The sequence below is a fragment of the Varanus komodoensis genome, unplaced genomic scaffold (assembly GCF_004798865.1).
Source record: "Varanus komodoensis strain SLA01 unplaced genomic scaffold, ASM479886v1 scaffold3, whole genome shotgun sequence".
Lineage (NCBI taxonomy): Eukaryota > Metazoa > Chordata > Lepidosauria > Squamata > Varanidae > Varanus > Varanus komodoensis.
The window spans coordinates 58,520,179-58,544,266 of NW_025335761.1; the positions used below are offsets into that span (position 1 = coordinate 58,520,179).

Here is a 24,088-nt window from a genome sequence, read left to right on the forward strand (position 1 = left end):
AAGACAAACAGAGGGAGGTACTAAAATGCTAAATACTGGAAGCCTGCTGTGATCGTTGTCTGGTTAATGCTGTAGTAACATCAGAAGCACCACTGGCAGGATCCTCTTCTGTGCCACAAAAGTCTATTGCATTTCAATGTATTTTATCGTGTTGTAAGCCACCCCGAGGCTTCGGCAAGGGGCGGCATAGAAATGTTATAATAATAATAATAATAATAATAATAATAATAATAATAATAATAATAATTTCTTCCAGCCTTCACCCAACTCCAATGAGCTACTCCTGTTCCCAGTGCCCAAGTGGGGATTTCCTTCCAGCCAAACCCTCAGCATCCGCATTCCTAATTTTGTAGGAGGCTTGAACGCGTCCTAATGCATCCTGAGCAGTTGGAAGGTTGTTGAACATTCCATGGCATCACAGCAGCTCAGCTAGCCTATGACAGTCCCCACCGCCACAGCTGCACGACAATTTAAACTGCAAGTTCATGGGATTAGTCATAAATTTGTGAACTGGAGGAAAGAGCTGTTAAAAGTTCACATCTTGGAAATGGGCACTGAAAAAGTCATTCAAGATTGAGAACAAGTTACCTATGGTGACCTGACAGAGAAGATCACAATTCCTGAAAATTTCTTCTTTTTTTACCATTAGCATTGAATCTGATAGAAAATAAACTGCTTTCAAAAAGGTTCAAAGGAGAAGAAATTGCTTGCAAGCAGGAGAAATTCCAGTGGGTGGGATTCAGGATCTTGCATGCACCTTACTTATGAGATGGCTGAGAAGCACGTGTGTTTTTCCTAATTTTCATGGTGCCATCATTTTTCCAGCAGCCACCCTGGCTTCCCATACTTCAATTAAAGCCCAAAAGGCAATTCCTCCCCTACAGTGTTTTTTTTCCCAACTCAGGAAGTACAGGCAGTCCGGGAGGCTGCAGAGTTATGGTGAGCGTATAACAGAAAGGGCAAACATACACCTCATGCTGAGAAGGGAAATTCAAAAACACGGGCAAAACAACAACAAAAAGCCTTAGAAGAAAAAGGAAGACGCTGTAGCATAACCATCTCTCCTACCATCAGAGAAACCTCCCCCTCCCCAACACACACGCAATTCTGCTGCCCATGAAGAGGGTAGAGAATTTCCAGGGGCCAGCTGGGCACAAGTGCAGAAGCAACTATTTCCTCTGGTGCAACGTTTCTCCGCCTCACCTGTGCGTCCGTCAACATTCACTGGCTTGAATTCCATGGCTGAATATTCAGAACAAGGCAATTTTCCAGGTCTCACATCTGGCGCACCTGTTCCAAACTGCCTCTGTGCGTGCATGTGTGTGATATTTCATTCTGTCGAGGTTGGATCTGGCCGCTTACATAATTTACACAGATGCAATGAGTACCTGTTTCTGAACAGACGCTTCTTGGCTTAGACTACCAAGCTGTGCGGTGTATGTTTTCAGCTCCTCGACGGTTGGAGTTCTCACACTCGGCGGGGCCCCCTTGGGCAGAATGTTTATTTTGGTAGAGATCTAACATTTGGAAAAGCAAAACGTGTTTAGACAAACGCTCCAGATTACAGTCCCGGCAAGACAGAATGCTACAATTGGAGGCAATGAGATCCTTCACCTCCTGGGGTAGACGCGGTGGGATCCATTCTTGGCAGCTGGCTGAAAATTTGTTCAGAAACAAAACTTGGCAACTGATATATCCACAAGAACACAGGATTAGTGCGTGCAAATGCGCACATTTGGCTGCAAGGGCAGGTGCTGCCAAGCCTGGGCTCACGGGGACCCTGCCCTGGTCTTTTCCACAGAAGTCCAGATCCCCGAGTCTCCTGATCCCTGAAGGTATTCTTCCCAACTAAACTGCTTTGCAGGGGGCACTTCTCAAGAGGAGCAAGGGGTTAACTCTTTCCTTCCAGCAAGCTGCAATCCCCTACCCCCACCTGCAGGTCTTTTCTTACAGGACAAAACAAGCTGAGGGGGAAAAAACCCACATCTCAGGTCATGTGAGTGTGGATGCAAATAAACTGAAGAATTTCTGTTGAGATGATGGGGTGAGAAATTGGCTCTGGAATGTGAATTAATCTTAGCATTTCTCAATCTGCCTACATAACAGACAGAGATAAGCAGGTGCAGAGTTTGGACAGATGTCATCTTTCAGTCTGGGCTTTGAAGCTTTTGGATTACAAATCTATGCATGTTTAGATGGGGGAAAATATCCTAGAATTCCCTGCCAGGAGAGTTCTATGAGATGCAGGACTTCTGTCTAATCTTGCATCGGATTATGCCTTGAAGTGCTTAGCAACGCCCCTGGGTTCAAGAATAGCCTTGTGTGGGCTGTGTCCTCCAGACAGAATTAGCGGGAGCGGAAGGATGCTGGCTGGTCCTTCCTCGCCCACCACGCCCATCTCGCTGCCTCCGCTGCCCTCTGCTCGTTGCAAGGCGAACGGCTGCCGCACGGAACCTGGGCTGGCTCCCTGGGCAACTGAGAACCCTGCATGGATGTCTGGGTTCTACACTGCACAGGGAACCCACAGCAGCAGACTTCCTGTTGTGGATGCTGAATCCTGCAGCGCGTGGCTGGAGGTGGGGAGGGCTAGGGGAACACGAGAAATTTGTTTTGGTTTGGGTTTTCACGTGGCGTTACTCAGTTGGCGCCTTCGCGACTGAGCATGGACTCTGACACAATCCAGGGTCAAAGTCCGAACATTTCTGAGCCTGCAATGTGAGTTGCAAACAAAAAAAGTGTTCGGGAGCATAATGCATGAACATGAAAAAGGCTTGCTTTTGGGGAATGTACACATATGCCCTTTAATCAATGGCAGAGGAAAGTGTGCTTTTCAAAGATGCACACAACCCATCTATTCCTCTGGAGGGAAATGCTCATGAAGGTCTTTGAGGATTTTGCTGTGCAAAGAAAGACAACAACAACTACAACCATGGCTTGCCAACTGAACTGGAAGGAGATTGGAGTTGGGCTTTGTAGAACTTGGCACGGGCCAATGCTGCTGATGATACGATGGAGAGAGAAAAATGAGGCAGTTCAAGCTCCCCCTCTCCTGAATGCCATTCTTGTCAGCAGATGGAGGGAAAAACGCTCACACATTGCATTCAGCTCACATGCATTCAGATTACGAATGGTCAACCTGTCCCTTGTATGGTTATTAACCCAATGCTCTGCATGTGTAGAATCTACATACACGGTCTCCAGATTGCCACCATATATACTGGCACAATTATTCAGATATACATTGTGCATTTGCACATGAGCTTATATAGAAGCTTTGGGGTGATGGGATCCTTTTGTCCACTGAAAGGCCTTCCTTCCCCTGGAAAAACTTAGGACAGAACACTATCGCAATGTTGTCGCAGGACTCGAGCTGTCAAAGTAACATTTAATGTCAAAAATTGCATAGAAAATACTGCACCTGCTCTGCACGCATACAATTTTTTAAAGGGAAAAAAGCGCCATTCCCTTTTAATTTTAAGGCAGGAGGGGGCTTGTGCGACGTCCCCTCCTTCATGGCCCTGCAAATGAACCAATCAGCTGCACCGGCACAAGTGCGATGGACTTACTTGAGGTTCAGCCAAGTGCCCGTGAGGGGGACTCGTCTTGAGCAGCAGCTCTTCCCGCAAATATTGCCACTTGTCCCCGGTCTGATCCTTCAGGCTCTCAACGAGGGATGCGTTCCCCGAGCTGGGCATCTCGTGACTGGATTTGCATCATACCGCCATTGTCCAGAGAAAAAATAATGGGGACGGAAAACCGACATGTGTCATTGGAACGGCTGACAAGAAAATTGCGTGTATTTAACTCGCAATTCTGTGCAGTTTCGCTAGAAGGAAGTCCTCTAATTCCCAGCATTCATTCCCCAGCCAGCCATGCTGGGAATAGCAGACCTTTTTCCTGCCTAAAGGTGTGCACACTTGCACCCAGAATGCTTTGCTGTCTTATTTTTAGCTTGATTTCACATTGCTACATTATAGTTTGTGGTGCACTGGCTTTCGGATTGTAAGATATGAAGATTTTGTGTAAGACATGAAGGGAATATAATAAATAAGAAAAAAAAATATATTGGAATAGCCTTGCTGGCTGGGCCAAACCAAAGGCCCTGCTTACGCTTCATTTTGTTGTTTGCAGCGGCTATGAAGGTTCCTCTGGGAAGCAAGAGGAACAGCTGCAAGGAACAAACTCGTCACATTCTGGGAGTGGTTTAGCCTAACTCTGATTCTGGAGGAAGAAAGTCTGTTTCGGACGCTCCACATTGTACAGCTACAGTTGGCTTAGAAGTCAGTCCCATGGCTTAAAGGCACAATCCTACACCAGTAAACCTCGTCTGGCCATTATAGGAAAACTGGGCATCCCAGCTCCAGCCTCCAAAATGTGCTGAGGTTGGGGCTGGGCCTCCTCGCAGCAGGCGTGCTTCTTTCTCCGCCGGCTGCAGCTCCGAGGTCGCAAGACCAACCTCAACCTGGTGGGGACAGAGGAGGAGGTTTGCCAGGATAGGATACACCCCAGGGGCACCTCGGCCTGCCCTCCTTTCGAGACTTTGAGGGCCAAAACTGGCAGTAGTCTTTGCCCTGGCACTTCTTCTGCTGGCAATGGGATGCCCGCAATCCTACAGGTTTGGAGAGCTGTGGGCTGTACCCACTGGGTTGTACCCTAAGTGTCTATCGGAGAGTAGCTCCAACAGAATATTGTTATCTAAGAAACGCCTGCAGATCAGAGACAGCCAGGGGACCCAATGCAGGAAATTTTAGCATGCTTAGTCATTCATTTCAGTGGTCTTAGATGCCCCCGATTCTCTGCATAATTGCAATCTACTGAATAATCCCACAGTTCCTGCTGCCAAACCCATCACAATGTCGTTATTCCTGCCCTACCCAGCAGTTGGTGGGAGAAGCATATTTTTGTGGGTGGCCCTTGGAAGAGCACAAAACCCTCAATATCTTAGTGCATTTCAGAATGTTCTTCTCACTTTTAGACTGCAGGTTACTTATGGAGTAGCCCCCTTTGGACATACTGGCACTTACTTCTGAGTAAACACGCATGGGGTTTTGCTGTTACACTCAACTCTTGCCACTGCTCTCCTACAGCTTCCGGTTAGCAATTCTAGTTGGCAGTTTGCAAACATATGGGAGTCAAAGAACATTTTATTCAAAATTAGACGTTTTCCACAAGAGAATTTGTTCCTGAGATGCTGTCATCAGGAGTTGGGACGGGTATTGAACCAGAGGAAAAACTTATTTTAATCCCTCCCCCATTAAAAAACCCCTTGCATTTTTTATCCCTTTTTCCTCCGAAGCCCAAACTAGGCAATCTAGAGACTCACTACGATTACCACTGAAAGCTGCCGCCTGGTTGTGTCTGCCCTGCTCTTTTGCTAACATCTCAGCAGGCCAGGATGACACTGCAGGGCCGAAGCAGGGCTGGGAAAATCCTAACACGAGGATATCACATACCATGTAATTTCCCTGCATGTTCCTGCGCAGCTGGTGCGGCCGTGCAGCGTCCAGCTGAAGCCTCTCATATGAAGTTGCAGCATGAATGCCATAAAGCAAGGAACACCAAAAGGGCAGGGAGGGGGAGGAGCTCTGAGTGCCCCTCCCCGTGCCTCTTCTCTTCGCACCCTTTGCAAGAACCAGTCAGAACCCTCCCCAAAGCCCGGCAGCGACGCACCACCACGCTCTGGGGCAGTGTTGCCCCCATGTACCTTGCTTGCGACCCCAGCAGGGGGCGCTCCCCGGGGGGCGGCTGGGTCTTCTCCACATACACCTCAATGAAGTCAATGAGGTTGCTTTGTTCAGACAGCTTGAGGAGCAGATCCTGTAAGCCAGGAACGAAGACAGAGGAAAGCTGAAAGGGTGAGGAGGTGGGACGCCCCCTCCCACGCCCACGCTTATATGCCCAAGTGCAGCAGCAGCCCCCCCACCCCCGTGTCAGGAGGATCAGGACTAAGTTGCTGATTTGCTGGGCCACCATCAGAGGAGAGAATTGCGGGCACGTTTTCACAGCAGCCCAGAATTGTGCCAGTCAGAGGAACACAATAGCGCCAGAAGGCCGATTCCAGGCCACAACCGTGTCTCAGAGGCAGTGGCGCAATTAAGTAAGGCAGAACCACATGCGGCAAAAATTGGCCACGTAATAGTGGGGCGAAGGGAGAAAGTACCTGCTGCTGCTGTAACCCATTCAGCCTGCTGGGCAGAAGCCGGTCGGAAGTAATAGGTGGAAATACGTTGGAGAGGTCAAAATGAGGAGCCGGTGGGGCCTTCTCGGAGAGCTTTTCTTCAGAGATCAGCTGTAAAGAGGCCAAGCAAGAGAACTCCTCAGAAGAAGCTTGCCACAGTCTGAAGATGGGCACCTGTGCCGCTCAAGCTGGTCTCGTATCACGGGGTTCGGATTTCTCCCCATAATTCCATCACCGCCCCCCTTCGGCCACTTCTCTCCCAGCTGGCTTGGCATGGAGGGGAGAGGACCTCCCAGGGAAAGGACGGAAGTGATAGGTAAGCCCTCGTCCCTCCTGCCACCACCCCTTCTTGTCTGCCCGCCCCACTGAATGCATTCACGCCATGCAGAAAACATGGGGCTGGGAATCCATATTTATTTATTACATCGATATCCTGCCTTTTTTTCTATTTAGAGGCCTCAGAGCGGCTTAGATCATTCTCTGCTTCCTGCTCACCATCTTATCTTCACAACAACAACCCCATGAGGTAGGCTGGGCTGAGAGTCTGCGAGTGGCCCAAAGGCACCCCATGGCTGAGCAGGGACTAGAACCCAGATCACTTGGGTCCCAGTCCCGCGCTCATCACCACTGCACCACACTGGCTCACCACATTTCTAGCATACCTCATTTTCCAGCCTGCCTTTGCTACCCAAATCTCTGCCTATGAAGACAGGCAACCTGGTCTCCTCCAGGTGTTCTGAGGTACACAATTCCCGAAATCTTGGCCTCTGGCTCAGCTGGCCAGGGCTGATCATTTTTATTACATTTCTATATCACCCACTGCTGAATCTCTCTGGGTGGTTCACATTTAAGTCCCCCATCCAGATTTCAGCCAGACCTGACCCAGCTTAGCTTCCAAGAGTAAGCAGGATCCGGCACTTCAGGCTATAGGATGGGAGGCACAGCCCAAAACATCCAGTAGGCTCCAGTTTGCCCACTGTTTCGGTGCCCTCCTCCGGTGTGGCCAACTTTGCCCAGGAAGAGCGAATTGGCCTATTTATCCATCACTGTCGGGGGCGGGTTTCTGGGTGACTTGGAGGAAAGAGGGGGTGCCTGCACATCCTTTCCCGGCTGCCTCAAACACGCTCCACCAGGAGCCAAGAAGTACCCGCATGGCGCCTTTCCAGAGTGCTTTCCACAAAGCATTTATAAAAATGTCTTCACAACAGCTTTTGTAATTGTTCCTATTCTTGCCATGAATAAGTTATCAAGCGCGTTGCCAAAGCCATGCAATCTAAGTGTAAGGGAAAGCATTCTTCCGAGCACTAAATCCCATTACAAGCTCTTACGAGCACGTAATTATAGGTACCGAGGAGGTGGGTCGGATGGCCAAGTGTTGACATTCCAATTCAATTGTGCTCATCCCTGACTTTTTTACACAATGGAACTTTTCTGCTCCTTATAAAAAGGCTTTTCTCTCTTTTTTGCAGTCAGCGCACATCTATCCAACACATTTAAGCCCGCCCAAAACTAGTCTGAAATGGGCATACCTGTCACGGCTTTCTAAAAGTGTTGGCTTTTGCAACAAACAGCAAACGTGTTCTCCTGAGCAAGGATCATTATGTAGCCAGAATGACACCATCTGTGCTCAAGAAGGAGGTCTTAACCGGCTTGGGAGAAAGCCGTGACTTGCGAAAATTCTTAAGAAAAGGAGATTTTGAAAAGAGGAAGGCTAACACAGGTCCAGGAAGATTAAATATGCTTACTAGGTACGGAATAACCATTAATTGTCGTGTGGGTGGAAGGAGGTCCAAAGATTTCTCTCCTGCTTCTATAGCCCAATAGAGCCATTCAATCTAGCCAAATAGTTGGAGATTCAGGATAGATAAAAGGAAGGGCTCTTCCCACAGCACAGAGGTAAACTATGGAACTCACTGCCACAGGGCAAAGGTCTGTGTGGCTTTCAAAGAGGTTTGGACACATGCCTGGGGAAGAAGGCTATCCAGGGTTATGTGCTCCCTTCAGTATCAGAACCTGTGCAACCAGGTGCTGGGGATCATGGGCAGGGGGATGTGCCCGTAACCTGCTTGTGTAGTTCCACTCGAGGCATGTGGTCAGAAATGGGAGGCCGAACAAGTGAGGCCTTTGGCGTGATCCAGGTTGGAGCATCCTGCAAAAGGGCAGGCCTGCACCCTTGAACAGCAGTGCCTGATGCTACAACGTATTTTGCTGGTCCCACTTGTGGCCTTGAATCAGCCATGACATAGACACTGGCTCTCACGGCAGAGAAGCAGTTTTCCTCGGAATGATGGATTCGAGAAATGGATCCCAGTGAGGAGGTCAGTGACCCATGTTCCAAACACTAATAAAAACACACACAAGTTGCAGATGAAATTAAATCAGCTGGAATATTAACTGAGGTGCAAAGCATCTGGCACTCTTTGCTCGCTGGATCCTTTCCCACACTTGGCTGCAGTCAGGAAGCAGCTGGAGCTGAGAACAAGCCTGCAGATGTTTGGGGATGCTAGCAGCTCCTTTGTGCAAAGGCCACAAAGCAGATCCTCCTTTGTGCAAAATACTCAAAGGACGCAACTCTTTGCACAAAGCACGCAAAGCCTGCAAGTCGCACGTGTGTAAGCAGAACTCTGGTCGAACTCACTTCCTGCGGGACACTCATGTGAATGCTCAGTGTGAGGCAGACTTAGGGAAGAGGCAAAGCCAGAGATTAAAATGACGGGAATACCAAAATTAAAACAGCAATGAAGCCAATCAAACAGTAAAAGCAATAAAGACAACAAGAGGAGTCCAGTGCAGTCCCACAGGGCCAAACTACTGCCGAAGGTCTGCCAGAACAGAGGAGTTTCACCTGTCCCTGAAAACTAATGTGGGGGGGCACCAATCTCATCCTCTTGGGACCAGAGCTTTGGGGCAGCCACCGAGAAGGGAAAGATTTTCCAACATGGCTCTCACCACTGCCTCCTTCAAGCAGGCCAGAGCCGGCCTTGGCCAAGGGGGGCATTCTCCACGTGCCGACCTACTCAGCCGGTGCCCCCCCCCCCGGCTGCTTTTAGGCACGGCAAGGAGTCAAACGCACGGGGCAGCTCCCACGCCTCCCTTCTCAGGCTTCTTATCACTCTCCCTCTGCCGTGCAAAATCGCATGTACGCACGCAAATCAGCGGGACAGAAACATCTCAGGAGGGCCAATCCCCCCATAGAACTGCAGCTTCTTGGGTCAGGAGATGTTCAAGCCAAAGAAACTTGCACGTGCTGTCAGGGGTAGTATTTGCATGGCCACACAGTTCAGCCTGTAACTGTGGCAGATGCATGGCGCACGCGCGCGCACACACACACACACACCCTTCCCCCAGAGGCAGTGCCGACTCTCACGGCGGCCCAGTTTTGGGTGGCTTTCCTTCACCTGTCCTTCCGAGTGCTTGTCCTGCAGCATCCCTTGCACCTTTTCCAAGTTGCACCTCACATCCTTCAGCTTTGCAGAAAGGCTCTCGGCCTCTTGCTGGAGCCCAGGGCCGTCGCTGGCGGGCCGGTCTTTGCAGTCCTCCAAGAGACAGACCACCTTCTGTTCAATCTCAGACAACATGACCTGGGGAAGTCAAGAAGTTAATCATTAATGGTTACTGATTGCGGCTCATTTATTTATTCTTTCGCTCACTTGGACTCATCTCTCAGGGCAGGACTGGCAACTACAAGGGCTGGGAGAGTAAATCAAGAAGTGACCATTTTTTCCTTTTGGAGTATGGAGAATATTTTGTTAAACCACTAGCTATTTGCATAAATAGGCATGTATTTCTAGAGATCATTTCAAACTTTCATGCATCATCATCAATGTCTTTGCAATCATCTTCCTCTCCATCTTGTTCTTCTGCTTTTCACTTCTATACTGCCCAACAGCTGAAGCTCTCTGAGCAGTTTACAACAATCCCTAAAACAGACAGAAGAATACCATATACCATACCATTTGCAATCCCAACGGGAGTACATGACTGTTCTCATGCTATCTTCACAACAACCCTGCAAGGTAGGTCTGACTGAGAGCCAGTGACTGGTCAAAGTCATCCAGGGACTTCCATGACTCCCCAGTCCCAGTTCAACACACTTAACTACCACACCACACTAGCTCTCTAACCAGTTCTCTGTGTGAAAGGACCTGTGGGCTTGGTTCTGGTCCCAGTCACCAATTCCTGCTCCGTAATTCCTAGAGGATGTCTGCCTGCTACAGCCACTTTTTTGCACACCGCTTCCACCACAAAAATGGATCACGGTCCATCCCAGAAGCCTGTTTTCGAGGAGAGGCCACCTTAAGTCCTTTGCAGCAAAAGCAACAGAGAACCCGGTAGCTCCATGAAGGTTTGTGCCATGAAAAATGTAAAAACTCTTCTGGCTGTTGTAGGAGTCTTTTGATATTTTTCCTCCCCTTCGTCTGATCCCATGACGGTTCCATGCAGCAGGCTGGGCTGGGCTGGGCCCTTCCCACCCCATTTTATTGGGCAACATTGCTTTCTATTTCCTCTCTACCACCCATCTGTCATTTTTCTTCACATATAACCTGATCAAGAGCTGCGGTGAGCACACAAAAGCCTTCTCACTTCTTTCTTCAAGCCTACAGTTAAGGCTTCCCCCGTCTGTTTCCCTTAATGGACCTTCACAGTCACCTGCATTTTCATCACTTTACAAAGTAACATAAACCCCAAAAGAAAGACCCCTGCCCTCAAGGAGCTTACAGTTTATATGCCAACAATAGGGGAGGTATCAGGAAGAGAGGATGAATTCGAGGGAGGGAAGGAGGGAGGGAGGGAGGAAAAGGGGAGAAAAAGGTATAGCAGGGCCCACAGGAGATGAGTGCCACTTTTCAAGAAGGCCATTGACAGAGTGAAGTAAGTCCAGAGGAGGCAATGGAATGAAAACAAACCTTTCGCGGACAGGTAGAAATAGCTGGGTTCATTTAACTGGGGAGGAGGGGGGAAATGAGCACTACCTGCAGAAAATCGCAAGCTCTATCGTGCGGATGATGGAGAAGGCATATTCTTTGCTGCTCCAGCTGGGAAGACAAAACTAGTGTGTGGAAAGGGAAAGGAAACACGTTTTGGCTTCCTGTTAGGAGGTCTCTCCTGATGGTAGGAACTCTTCGACCAAGAACAGAGTACCTTGGAGATGCTTGGGTCTCCTTCTCTGGAGGTATTTTAGCAAAGGCTGGCCGGCCATCTTGCAGGGATGCAGTCGTAGCAAATTCCTGCACTGGGCAGGGGCTTGCTCTGGATGGCCTCCACAATCCCTTCCAACTCAAACATTCTATACTTTTAAGACTAAACACAAATGCACTCACTCCACATTAGTGGGACCCCCTCGAGTACAAGTCCTCCTGGGTTAGGAGGAACGTATCGTGGAGTGAAAATGAGCAGATTGTGCTGTTTGTCTTGACTGAGGATTCTGCCAAATTTCCCCCATCGTGTGCCTCCAATGGCCATGCTGTGCGGTACAGTCCAACACATCGGGACGGCACCAGGTTGGGGTAAGCTGGTCTATTTATTAATATTAATATTATTATTATATTATCATTATTATTATTATCTAAAGGAACGCCTGCGTCCATATTTGCCCTCCCACCCCTTGAGATTAGCGGCAGAGGCCCTCCTCTGGGAACCCTCCGTGAAAGATATTAGGAGACAGAGTTCCCGGAGGAGGGCCTTCTCTGTGGTGGCACCCAACCCATGGAATGCGCTCCCCAGAGAGGTCCGCCTGGAGCCGTCGTTATTTGTTTTTAGGCGCCAGGCCAAGACCTTTTTATTTAAACAATATTTTAAGAATTGTTGATTTTATTTATTGGTTTTAAATTATTGAGCCAGGATGTTTCCAGATTTTATATGTATGTATTTGTATAGATATTTATTTATATGTTGGAAGCCATCCCGAGGCTTATGCAAATAGGATGGCATACAAAAATTCCAAATAAATAAATAAATAAATAAATAAAAATATTTAAAACTTTTATATGCTGTCTTCTGTGTGCAGCATCTCAGGACAGCTTACAAACATTAAAATCAAAAACAAATAAACAATTGTTACAAATATAAAACAATATACAACCAATACAAATAAATGAAGTGAAAGCTTTAACAAATGGCTTTGGAGAAGGAGCCTGAAGCACGGAGAGAAAGAGAGATGGCGCCATGTGTTCTGGGAGAGAGTTCTGGGCTGACAGAAGGTAGTCTGGGAGCAGAATACCTCTGGGTGGCCGAGAATGGTAGCAAGAGATGGGCTGGAGGTGACGGAGCAAGGTATCTCAGAAGGTATGGCCAGAAGATAAAAGGAAGGCCCGGCAAAACTTAGAAGGAAGGGCTGAGCAGTTTCCGGTGGATGCAATTGGGTAGAGAAAAGCCAGTGAAAGATCCTGACTGGAGCATCGCCTGGCTTGAAGAATGAGCGGCGGAAACTGTGTTGGACAGAAGGGACAGGAATGAAGCACAATGAGGGCGAAACAGAGAAAAACACCTCAGTGGTCTACATTTACAGCAGAGAATGCAATCAAAGATGCAAGGAAGAAAGCAAGAAATTCCTGTTTTCCAACCCGTTCTGCTTTCCTGCCCACCTCCTATCTTGTCCTTGTCCCAAGTTGAGAAAGCAAAAGAGAACACCAACCTGCACAAAGAGGACACAAGCAGACAATGAGAGAAGCAAAGAACCCGTTTGAGGAGCACATCTCTGACAACATAAAGGCTAAGCATAAAGAATTATTTAAATATATCAGAAGAAAGAAACCAGCTAGAGAGGCAGATGGGCCACTGGATGAAAATGGAACTGAAAGGGAGAAGGAGATTGCAGAGAAGCTGAATTCTTTTCATGGGTCTTCACAGCACAGGATACGGAGCAGAAACCTGTCCCTGATGTTTTCTTAAGAACTTGTGTATTCTGGAAGAGGCATTAAGTAGTGACAAAAGATGAAATTCTCAGCCTTATTGACAAACTGAAAGCCAGTAAAACACCAGGCCCAGATGGTATCCGCCCTAGGGTTTTTAAACAGTTCAAATACAGAACTGCTGACCTTCTTACCAAAATATTTACTTCATCCCCATCTCCCTATGCCTTTGCACCAGAGGGCTGGAGAATGGCCAATGTAACACCAAGTTTTAAAAAGGGATCCGGGGGAATCCGGAGAATTGTAGGCCGGTTAGCTTAACATCTGTTCTGGATAAATAAGTTGAAAGTGTTATAAAAGATAGATTCAGTAAGTATATAGAGGGATAAGTCCTGACAGAGGGGAATCAGCATTGCTTCCGCAAGGAGAAGGCCTGTCTCACCTACTGAAGTACTCTGAGAGTGTCAATAAGCAGTGGGGCGATCCAGTACACATTTATTAAAAGCTTTTCTATCCCGTCCCCTACAAACATTTTGGATGGCTTACAATAAATTGTTTATTTGGAATTCCAAAAGGCTTTTGACAACGTCTCTCCCCAAAGGCTCCTGAGCAAATTAAGCTGTCGTGGAATAAAAAGCAGGGGGGAGGGTCCTTTTACGGACCCCTAACAGGTTAAAGAACAGAAGATGGAGGGTGGGAATAAATGCTAATTTCTCCCAACGGAGGGATGCCACTAGTGGAGTCCCATGGGGGTCTGTATTAGGACCACTGCTTTCCAACCTACTCATTAATGACCTGGAATTAGAATAAGCAGTGAAGCGGCCAGGCTTGCTGATGACACAAAACTATTTGGGATGGTTAAACCCAAAAAGTCTTGAATGGCACTCCAAAGGGTGGGAAAACCGGCACCAAAATGGCAAATGCAGCTCAATGTGAGCAAGGGTGGAGTAAGGCTCGCTGGGGCCAAAACCCAACTTCACATGCACTCTGATGGGCGTTGAACTAGCAGTGACTGAGCAAGAGAGAGATCTTAGTGGTGGGACGCTTGATGGAATGTCGGTCCAATACGGAGCTGCTGTGAAAAGGGCAAACGCCATGCTCGGGAAAGGAATTGAAAGTTCAGCTGCCAGGATCATACTTCCTTTACTCTAAAAGGGGCCAGAATGACAAAGAATGCAAAATACCCACATGTTGTGCCTTTGGGGCATAATCCTGTACGTGTTCAGGCAGAACATGTCCCGTAATCTGTACACTACTTCTCTTCCTTACTCATTCCTATGTGTGGTTAGGCAGAACCAAGGTCTACAGGTCCCAGAATACTAGGAATGGCAGAGCTATTTCCCCCTTACCAAATATGCATAGAATTGTACCCTAACCTTTTATTGGCAGAACTATTTATTTTTCGATTTATATCCTGCCTTTTTCCTCAAAGGACTCAAGGCAGCTTACATCATTCTCCTCCTCCATCTTATCCCCACAACAACCCTGTGAGGTAGGTTGGGCTGAGAGTCTGTGACTGGCCCAAAGTCACCCAGTTGGCTCCATGGCCGAGTGGGGACTAGAACCCGGATCCTCTGAGTTCCAGTCCCATGCTCTTAACCACCACACCACACTAAGCCTTTAAAGAGGCATTGCACCCTTCCAGAGATGGGAGGAGGGCATTGCACAAAAGCCAGGAAACTCCCAAAGGCTGGTCATCGAAGGAAAAGGGGCGTGGCTATCTGGGGAACCCTGGAATTCCAGACTGGGATAGATTTGGCCGCAGGACTGAGGTTCCTCTGACACGGTGCCCCTAAGTGGTTCCATGTAAACTTTCAGTCCGTTTATAGTGTGCCTGGAGAAATGCCATTTCTAGTGCCATCTTACTCATGTTTGGACACAAGAAATAGCTCCCAGCATGCCCCAGCAAGTTGGGGCCCGCTGGGAATTGTGGGACCTTTTTCCTAGCATCCTTCATGCACCGGTGCTCTTTCTGGCAAACTCCCTTGCAGCTGATTGGAAGCCAGTCCCAGCATTGCTTCTCGTTGGTGTCTGCTTAAAGACATCGGTATTTGCCCAGCCTCAGTTTTCTTCTGATAGCTTGATTTTAATGATTTTAAATATACCCATTCATTTCTAATTTTTAGCTGTTCTTTAGTCAGGATTTTCTTTTAATAGCAGTTTACACTTTTTGTAAATAAATCCAATTGCTCCTGCTGCTCTGGGTTTTGCAGGCAGCAGCTAAGTTAAAATGCTAGGGAAGCGCCCCCTGATCGTCACTCTATCCTGAGCCCGGTGGGTGGGGCCAGTGTTTACCAGGGCAGCGTCGCGAAGGGCACTGGCAAGAGCCCTGAGAGAGCGGCAGCTGCTCTGTGGACACGCCTCAACAGCAGGGAAAGGTGACTGGTTTAGCAGGCATTGGCCACTTCGGCTTACCTGGCACAAAGCTAGGTGCTCTTCCACCGTCTGTTGCATTTGGCGGGTGTGGGCTTCTGACCCCAGGGACTCCCGAGCTCGGTCTAGCCACAGCTCCAGCTCAGCAAGCCGCGCCTGGCATGCATGCAGGACCTGTGTGGGCCCCGGGCCAGGCCCGGCAGCTGCCTCGGAGTCGCCCTGCGCTCCCCACAAGCCCTGGGCAGGGTTTGTGGCTCCGACCGGGGGCCTGCCCTGAAGGAGAAAGAGTACAGGGAGAAGCGTAAGTCACAAAGCAATTAACTGGCGCTCCAAAGGCAGTGGGAGCCCGCGCTCTCCGGTTCATTGGTGGATTAGGAGGAGAGAGAAAACGTCAGCCCGGCTGCTAGCCAAGCCACGTGACCTGGTGCAACAGGTTTCTTAGCACCCGATTTGCATTGAGACAGGTAGACCTGAGCGCACACAGGAAGCTGGCTGACTCAGAGCTCATTAAGCGGCTCTCCCAAGGGGGCATTCCAGGCGATGTTTTTCTGCGGCATGAAAGTTGAGATTCCAGGTGCTGCACTTCAGAGAAGGATACGTGAGCCACTGGGTAAGGTTATGCGCTGCTTATGCGCTGAATTGGAATTTAGGCTTAAATAAAAAGCACACAACTCTTACCCAAAGAAAAGAGAGGGGCAGAAAGAGAGTGAGAGCATTCTAGCTCTGCAGCTGTCAGACCAGATCGCCTTTTTTAAAAACTAGTTTAGTTTTGACAAGCAGGACCTGCAAGCTCCTCTCCGTTTCCCGCCCACCATCAGTCAACCAGCATTATTTAACCAGTGTGTGTGCTCAGCCTTGGGCCGCTTTAGTGTGTGCACGTGCGCGCGCACGCACACACACACACCCCGGATGGGTTTCTTCCCTGCCCCCATGTTGTCTGTACTTCCACAAAGCACATTGCCTGTGCTTCCCAAAACTGCTCTTCGGTGCGGCTTGTCACTGCCGGAACATGGAGCAAAGTGGACAGGTAGGACTGGCAGCCAGATGTTGCAGTGCGAGGGGGTTGGAGTGCGACTCGCAACTGTGGAATGTGCCCAGTCTGCGGGACAGTCGGTCACCTCACCCCTCTCCCGGGATACCTGACCCAGGCATGGACTTGGCTGACTTGGTCAAACCCCTTTTAAAGCCATCTAATTCACAGCTTGGGGGCCTGGTGAAGCACCTGCTCACAAATATTCTGGCCTCGACCTTAAAGTCTTCATCGGGAGCCATGCTGGCTGGGGATAATGGGAGTTGTAGTCCGACACACTGGCAGGAACCCAATTAGGGGAGACTGTTTTAATCTTATTATTTTTCTGTAGGCAGCACACAAACCAACCTGGCAACCCATTCATTTTAATAGCCTAACCATGAGCATGCCTACCCCACTCCAAAAGCCAAGAAGCTCCTCGTTGTGTTCTGCTTTCTGCGGAGACGACAAAGCAAGCTGCTGACCAGGTTTATCACAAACGGCCTTGCGCACATGGGCACCGACCTCCTGAGAGGAGAAGAAGACGGAGAGACAGGGAAAACGACCTTTTGATACAGCCTTCTGTTGCTAGAAACCCTTCAAAGATGCGACACCTCTCCATTCTGGAGGTGGTCATTCTGCAGCCAAATGCAGGCACTGGAAGCAAAACTATCAAGGGATCTTCATTTATGATCACTACTTGGTGGTCCCTGGGACAGTCTGAGGCTTGGGGAGGCTGAGAGTAGTGACAGTGACATGACCCACGGACTGGGAATATCAAGTCCGCATGACGTCGCTTTGTCCATTTCAGAGCTTTGCATCCCGTCCAACCTTCCTGCACCTGTTTCCTCCTTCCTCGGATGTGCCGACCCCCTCTGATGCTCGCCGTTTTCACCTCTACTTCCCTTCCCATTCTGAGGTACAGCTCTTTATTCACATGCAGCTGAAAGGCCTGAACTGTTCTGGACTTCATGCTGCCCAAACTTTCTTGAACTGCTGTTTAGCCCGGTGCCGTCGTTATTTGTTTTTTGGCGCCAGGCTAAGACCTTTTGATTTAAAACTTATTTTAATTGTTAAATTATTGAATTAATTAGGATTTTAAATTTTTTAGCCGAGAATGCACCGGGGGGTTTTTAAACATTTTTTCTTTAATTGTTATATTATTATTATTTATGTATGTATTTATGTATTTTTGTGAGCCGCCCCGAGGCTTTGTTGCGATGGGGCCGGCATAGAAAAGTTTTAAATAAATAAATAAAATAAATAGTGCCAAGGTGGTGTAACGGTTAAAGGGCTGGACTGGGATGCAGGAGATCTGGGTTCTAGTCCGTGACTTGGCCATGAAGCTGACAGGGTGACTCTGAGCCAATCACTGCCTCTTAGCCTAATCTCCCTCACAGGGTCGTTGTTGTGGGGATACAATGGCGTGGAGGAGGACTATGTAAGCTGCCTGCCCCGCATTCCTCACAAGAGGGGAAAAAGCAGGATATAAAGGTAGTAGTAGTAGTAATCAGCAGCTGATGATGAGGATGAAGAAGGCCTGATTTCCTCAGAATCCTGTTTTGCCTTCTTCATATTTTGCCAGCTGTCTTGGTAATTTTTTAGGGTGGCTCATACGATCTAGGCTTAATTCTGGTTCCTCTTAAGCCACAAGGACATTAAAAAGCAGGAACCTGCTCCTGGTCCCTGTGGCAACCGAGATACGAAGCAAGATCCTCCACTTCTTTTGGTCACTCTGTTGGTTTTCCACAGCCCCGAGTCAGATGTCGGAGAATCCCGACTAGGGGATCTCTTTGCCTCTGATCTTCGCTGGACCTAAAGAGTTCCCAGATTCCTACCACAGCCCCGAGTCAGATGTCGGAGAATCCCGACTAGGGGATCTCTTTGCCTCTGATCTTCGCTGGACCTAAAGAGTTGTGACACTGGACGCCAGGGGTCGGTCAGAGATGGAGGGGCCCCTGGAAAGCTGCACCCCTGCCTCAGGGAAGGAGCATCCTAGCAGGGGGGAGACCAAGGTGGCCCCCTGTGCTGGCCAGCCAGGGAGCAGCTCAAGCGCCTCCCCCTACAAGAGGGGGCACTCCCGCCACTGGGGGCTTCCCCCAGCATGAACCAAGCACCCGTTTGCCTGCACCTGCTTCATGTACAAACTGGTGTTTCCAGAGCTCTGAAATGCTTCTTTCTCCTCCCTTTCATCTTCTTTATTAGGTATTTCCCCCCGTGATCAGGTTCTGCTGATGCTGCACCTTCTTTGCCCCCGCCCCCCGTGACTTGATTGTGTTCTCGGCAGTCCATCTGAAACGGGTGTGATGAGACAGTGGTACAACCGAGTTGCCCACAGGACAACGCTAAGAAGCCAATGAAGAGCGAAGGCAACTCGTACTGGGTTAGCGTTCTCACTCCGAATGGACAAAGACTTTAAGCTGCTTTTGCAGCACACTCTGCCCCAGCCAAACACTCCCAAAAGAGGCACTGTGTTTTGCTGCTGCTGAAAGTATTTAAAAAACCCCTTCAGGTTAAAAGGTTGATATAATATGTATTTATATTCATGCTGGAACCAACATCTGCCACACAGGAGGAAAGTAAGGAAAATCTAATCATGTTGCTAAATTTTTTCTGGTATCCAATACAACTAATATACAGTTCTTGCCATGATGAATCCTACTGTGAAGAATCTGCCCTGGACAAATTCACAATACACCATATCCTACTGGAAATGTTAATGCCACCAAACCCTGTTATACTCACTTCATTGTGCAACGAGCTGTCTTCAGCTTCTTCAACCAAGGAGGGCAGAAGAGACAGCGACCCTCGCTTTTTGGGCTGCGGAGCACACGGAGAAATATTACCCCCATTATTTGTTGCAGCAAAAAGGACCGTCTTTTTTTCTGTCCTCCTTAAAGTTTAATGCACTGCCAGTTTCTCATGAGAGTGAAGCTCCAATCAGTCCAGGTAAATTCTGTGAGTGTGACCTTGCCAACGTGAAAGTTAAGCCCTTTTTATTTTCTGAGGTTCCTTCGTCCCTCGGATTTAAAAACATGCTACTGCTTTTTCAGGTCTTTGCATTGCACACATCCTCTGCTACTGACTTGATTCTGGTTTTATTCTGTAGTTGCTCTAATTGGTTTTTTTATTTTATGCCATTTTATTGCTTAATGATGCTTCTTTCTCATTTTCCTACTGATCAACAGGACTTAAAGAGTGTTTAACGTGGGCAGAATTCCACAGAGATCAGAACTGTGAATGACCTGAGGAATTCAGATTAAAAGAAACCAGTCTAGATCACCTTGCAACTGGTGCCCTGATGTTTCCTTTCCAAAGCTGGTGCCCACCAGCTGTTTCAGACGACAACTCCCAGGATTCCTTGCCATTATCCATGCTGGCTTGGGCTGATGGGAATTGAAGGAATTGAAGTCTAAAACAGCTGGAGGACATCAGGATGGAGACGATTGCATTTGGGTCACAGTCCTTGACAACAAGTACTAAATTCTGGTTGTGTAAAATAACTCTTCTTTTTCATTCAGAGTTTGCAGTTACAATGAATAAACACTCAGCAATCCTTCCAAATAAAGGAATTTGGAATTTTAAAAGACACCGTCCATCAGAATACAACTAGCATATCCAACACGGAATGTTGCAATTTTGCAGTCTTTCTCCAAAATCTGTATTTGCCCAGCTCTTCCCCTAAACCCCTGTAAGGTGTATAAAGTATAACATGTGATAACAGATGTGTCTTACCCTCTACCAGACCATGTTCCTATTCGTTTAAATATTTATATGCCTCCTTTCATTATCCTATAAAGGGGCATTGCACACAATTAATTAAAAAAGCAACTAAAATCAAACACAAACAGACAAAAAAAAAACCTACGATGGAAATCAGCCAACACCTGAGTAAACTAATGCATTTTCAATAGGCACAAAACCACCATCAACGATGGTACCTGGGACACTACAGTGGGTGGGAGAATAACAATGGCAGGGAACTACCACAGAAAGGCCCTCACCGGTTCTTGACAGATGTACCGTATTTTTCCATCTATAGGACACCCCCCACTTTTCCTACCAATCTGAGAGAGCAAGCTGCTGCCGCATGCGCACCGCCTCGCTGCCCCCCCCCCCCCACCAGCCACCCCACCCCCCCCCGTGCGCATGCACGCGGTTCTCCTCTTGGCCCCCCCATGTATAAGACGCCCCTCCATTTTTAGGTAAATGTTTTTAAGGAAATGTATCGTCTTATACAGGGAAAAATACGGTACCTGTGCAGGTGACAAGTCAACTAGAAAGCCCTGGTATGGAGTAGGAGAAGGTAGATCACAATGACGCCACTCTGCACGGTAAGTGCTGCTAGATGCAGTGTTGTGTGTTGTTGTTGTTATGTTGCTTTGTTTTACATTTTTTGCAAGCCATCCAGAGACTTTGTATTGGTACTAAAAACTTACAGTACCAATAAGTTTGGTAATATAAAAACTTATACATAAATAAAATACGTTGATCAAGATCAGGGATGCAATCAACCCAGGGAAAACCATTTTTGGTGGCAATTTTGAGTCTCTGGTAATGCACAGTTGCCGCCTAAATTGACCTAGCAAAATGTCCTCATGCACGCAGAGGGACTCAGCTTTCCACCTACCTGCCAGTCACCCCCACTTCGACTCTCCTCCACCACTTGCGATTCCAAAGCCTCGTCCTCCGGTTCTGGTCCTTCTTGCCGCTGGTGAAGCTTCACCAAAGAATTCTTCATGGTTGTGAGAAGATCGTCTTTCCTTTGGCACAAGAAGGCAAGCCGCTCTTTGATTTTTTCCATTTCTTTGCCCTAAAGAACAACAGTGGCTCAGATGAGATTTTCCATGGCGCGGAGGTGCAAAAGGGAGGGAGACAGCAAAGGGTTTGCACCGTCTTACTGGAGCAAGAACTGCAAGGTTGCCTTTAGCCCTCTTTCGGGTGCCAAAGAGTTTCCCCAGCGCTGCTGAAAACCAGAGCAAGAGGCCCAGCGGGAACATCAAGGCCTTCCAAATACATCTACAGCAGGCCATAGCTGGGCAGGAAATGCAGTGGGCTTGCCGGGTTGTGGGAAGGAAACTCCTGGAAGGCGAATGTTCAGGAGCTGTTTGTGCACCAGACAGAATGCAGCTTGCTCATACTTTCCTCTGGGTAAAGCAAACTGCTACAATATCACTTTTGCAACCCTGGAAGCGGTTTGTGTTCTGTTTTTCAAAGGCTTAGATGGAACTGATCATTTGGGTGTAGGTAGGTGTACTTCAACCTAGCACCCTGCTAATTAGGCATGTTAATTAGGGCTTTGTGCCATGCATATTGCAGGTGTTGCCCACGCTAATGAAATTCAGAGAACCAAAGGCACTAGTGTGGATGCATGACAAATCATCACCCAGCTTTCTGCCATCACGGTTTAAAAACTGGCACCTCCCTTTATTCGCATTTGGTACAGATGCCGCTCATGCAGCAAGGCCAAATGGCTGCAGGAGGTAAACCGGAACCGTGGGCTGCTGGACGGGATTCCTCTCACCCGAACGGGCCTCTCTCGCCCTGGCGGGGGTGCTTGCAGAACTAGGATCTCACTGAGCCAAGTCTGCATGGCCTGGCAAGCCGTGACATAGTGGCTTCTTGCACAGGATGGTCTGTTGTGTCACCCGAACGCTGCATTTCAGCAGGGTACGTTTGGTTTCCAGAAACCACAGTTAAAAAACAATGGTCTGTTCTAGGGTTTCCACACTTCACCGTGGTTTTTCCAGTCATCTGAGCCTATCATGGGTTCCCTGGTATATGGGTACAACAAAGTCCCCTGAAAACAGCTGCTGCTGCTGCAGGAGTTTCTCCAGCCTTCCAGCGTGGGATTGAATTTCAGGCACATGGGATACATGCCAACATCACAAGGACTGAACAAGGAAGGTGGAAACCATGCTACAGAGAGATCACTTGACTGTCCATCAGGTACATCCAAGCCAGCAAACGCACACTGCAGAAACCACACAGTGTTGCTTGTTGTGATGTGTGAACTCAGCCAGCGTCTGTGTTTAAACATCCAGTTAAGATCTTCCTCTTTCAACAGGCAATTAATTTTGAACCTGTTGCTTGGATTATTAACTTTGCTGTCGCCTCTTTAACATATTTTAATATTTAATACTTGCATGGCTGCATTTATTGTTTTGGTTGCTATTGCATTGGCTTGGTTTTTATGACTGGAAACCACCCAGCGGACATCTGCCAATAGGTAGATAACGATAGACAAATAAGTAGATAATTGGCTCCCAGATTGCAGGGTGTGTGTGTGAAGCAGGTCTAAGATTACCAATGTAATATCTGTGCACCTGGAGAAGGGAAATTGTAGAACTGTTGCCTGGCCCCAAATGCGCACTCAGATTGCACACATGGGCACCGGAATTCTAAGCAAGTGTTCTCTGAAGACCAAAGGAGGCTTCCTGGAGAATTGCCTCCTGGTGCGTCCATCTAATACTGCAGTCTTTGTCAATTTTAATGGAAAATGTTCCTTCCTTTGTCAACCTTCCCAAACTCCAGCAGGTTTTAATGTAACACATTTAGCAGTTTTGCGAACAAAGCATTTTGGACTCAGGCCTTTCCACAATCACTACATTTTTTTCAAAGCAGCTGTCCATAAGTGGGGATGAATCATACCCAAAATTCTATCCTTAGCTTTAGTGAAGACAGCGCTCTTTTGTTTGCTTTTAAATATATCGCTGTCAAAAAAACAAGAACCAACAACTGCACCACCTTCTCTGAAGTGTCTTCTTCTCACCCCTCCTAGAACCAACCTTTGCACTGTTTACAGTTTGAGCCTAGCATGCAATTAAGTTCTGGCAGGCTAGATTCAAACTGGAGCAATTAGCGCTCTGGGTGGTTCTAGTTAATTTATATGGCAGGCAACTAAGAAGGTGAGGGAGAAGCCAGGGAATACACACGACCACAGCACAAGCGCCTGCTTGCCACGCTCTAGAATGAACCACTGAAGCCAGGCACAGAGACCCATGAACAGGAAAAATACAGAGAAGACCATGCCAGTTTGGCCCTGCAAATCGTAAAAGCAGACAACCATGACCAACCCAATCATGTAGAATCATAGAATCACAGAATAGCAGAGTTAGAAGGGGCCATGAAGGCCATTGGGTCTGACCCCTGCTGTTGCAGGACACCACGTGACACCATCCCACTCAGATGGCTGTCCAAGTTCTTTCTGAAAGTCCCCAGTGTGGGAGAGCCCACCACCTCTCCAGGCAGCTGGTCCCACTGCCGTATTGCTCTGACAGCGAGGAAGCTTTTCCTGAAGTCCAGCCTGAATCTGGGTTGTCGCAACTTGACTTGATTATTCTGTGTCCTACACTCTGGCATCAGCAAGAAGAGATCTTGACCTTCCTCTTTGTGACAGCCTTTGAGGTCCTTATACAAGGATATCATGTCCCCCCTCAGTCTTCCCTTCTCAAGGCTGAACATGCCCAGTTCTCTCAGTCTCTCCTCACAGGGCAGTGTTCCCAAACCCTGGATCATTTTTGTAGCCCTCCTCTGGACCCTTTCTAATTTACCTACATCTTTCTTAACTCTCGGTGGCCAGAACTGGACACAATATTCCAGGTGAGATCTGAGTAGTGAGGAGTATAGAGAAACTACTACTTCTCGTGATTTGGAAGTAATACTTCTGTTAATGCA

At 48.1% G+C, this 24,088-nt stretch overlaps 1 protein-coding gene across 11 annotated transcripts in view; it reads right to left on the minus strand.

Moving 5' to 3' along the window:
* Positions 1 to 24,088, minus strand: part of SYNE2 (spectrin repeat containing nuclear envelope protein 2) — a 289,020-nt gene that overhangs the window by 101,273 nt on the left and 163,659 nt on the right. For 10 of the 11 annotated variants that reach the window (XM_044435616.1, XM_044435613.1, XM_044435615.1 and 7 more), the window contains 9 exons: positions 21,042 to 21,224; positions 19,157 to 19,231; positions 16,826 to 16,939; positions 15,445 to 15,675; positions 9,577 to 9,759; positions 6,161 to 6,289; positions 5,705 to 5,817; positions 3,567 to 3,702; positions 1,389 to 1,517 (listed from right to left, as the gene is read on the minus strand). In XM_044435616.1, coding sequence (XP_044291551.1) covers positions 1,389 to 1,517; positions 3,567 to 3,702; positions 5,705 to 5,817; positions 6,161 to 6,289; positions 9,577 to 9,759; positions 15,445 to 15,675; positions 16,826 to 16,939; positions 19,157 to 19,231; positions 21,042 to 21,224 — 1,293 coding nt within the window. The remainder of the gene's footprint in view (positions 1 to 1,388; positions 1,518 to 3,566; positions 3,703 to 5,704; positions 5,818 to 6,160; positions 6,290 to 9,576; positions 9,760 to 15,444; positions 15,676 to 16,825; positions 16,940 to 19,156; positions 19,232 to 21,041; positions 21,225 to 24,088) is intronic. The other variant, XM_044435614.1, reaches the window with a different exon arrangement.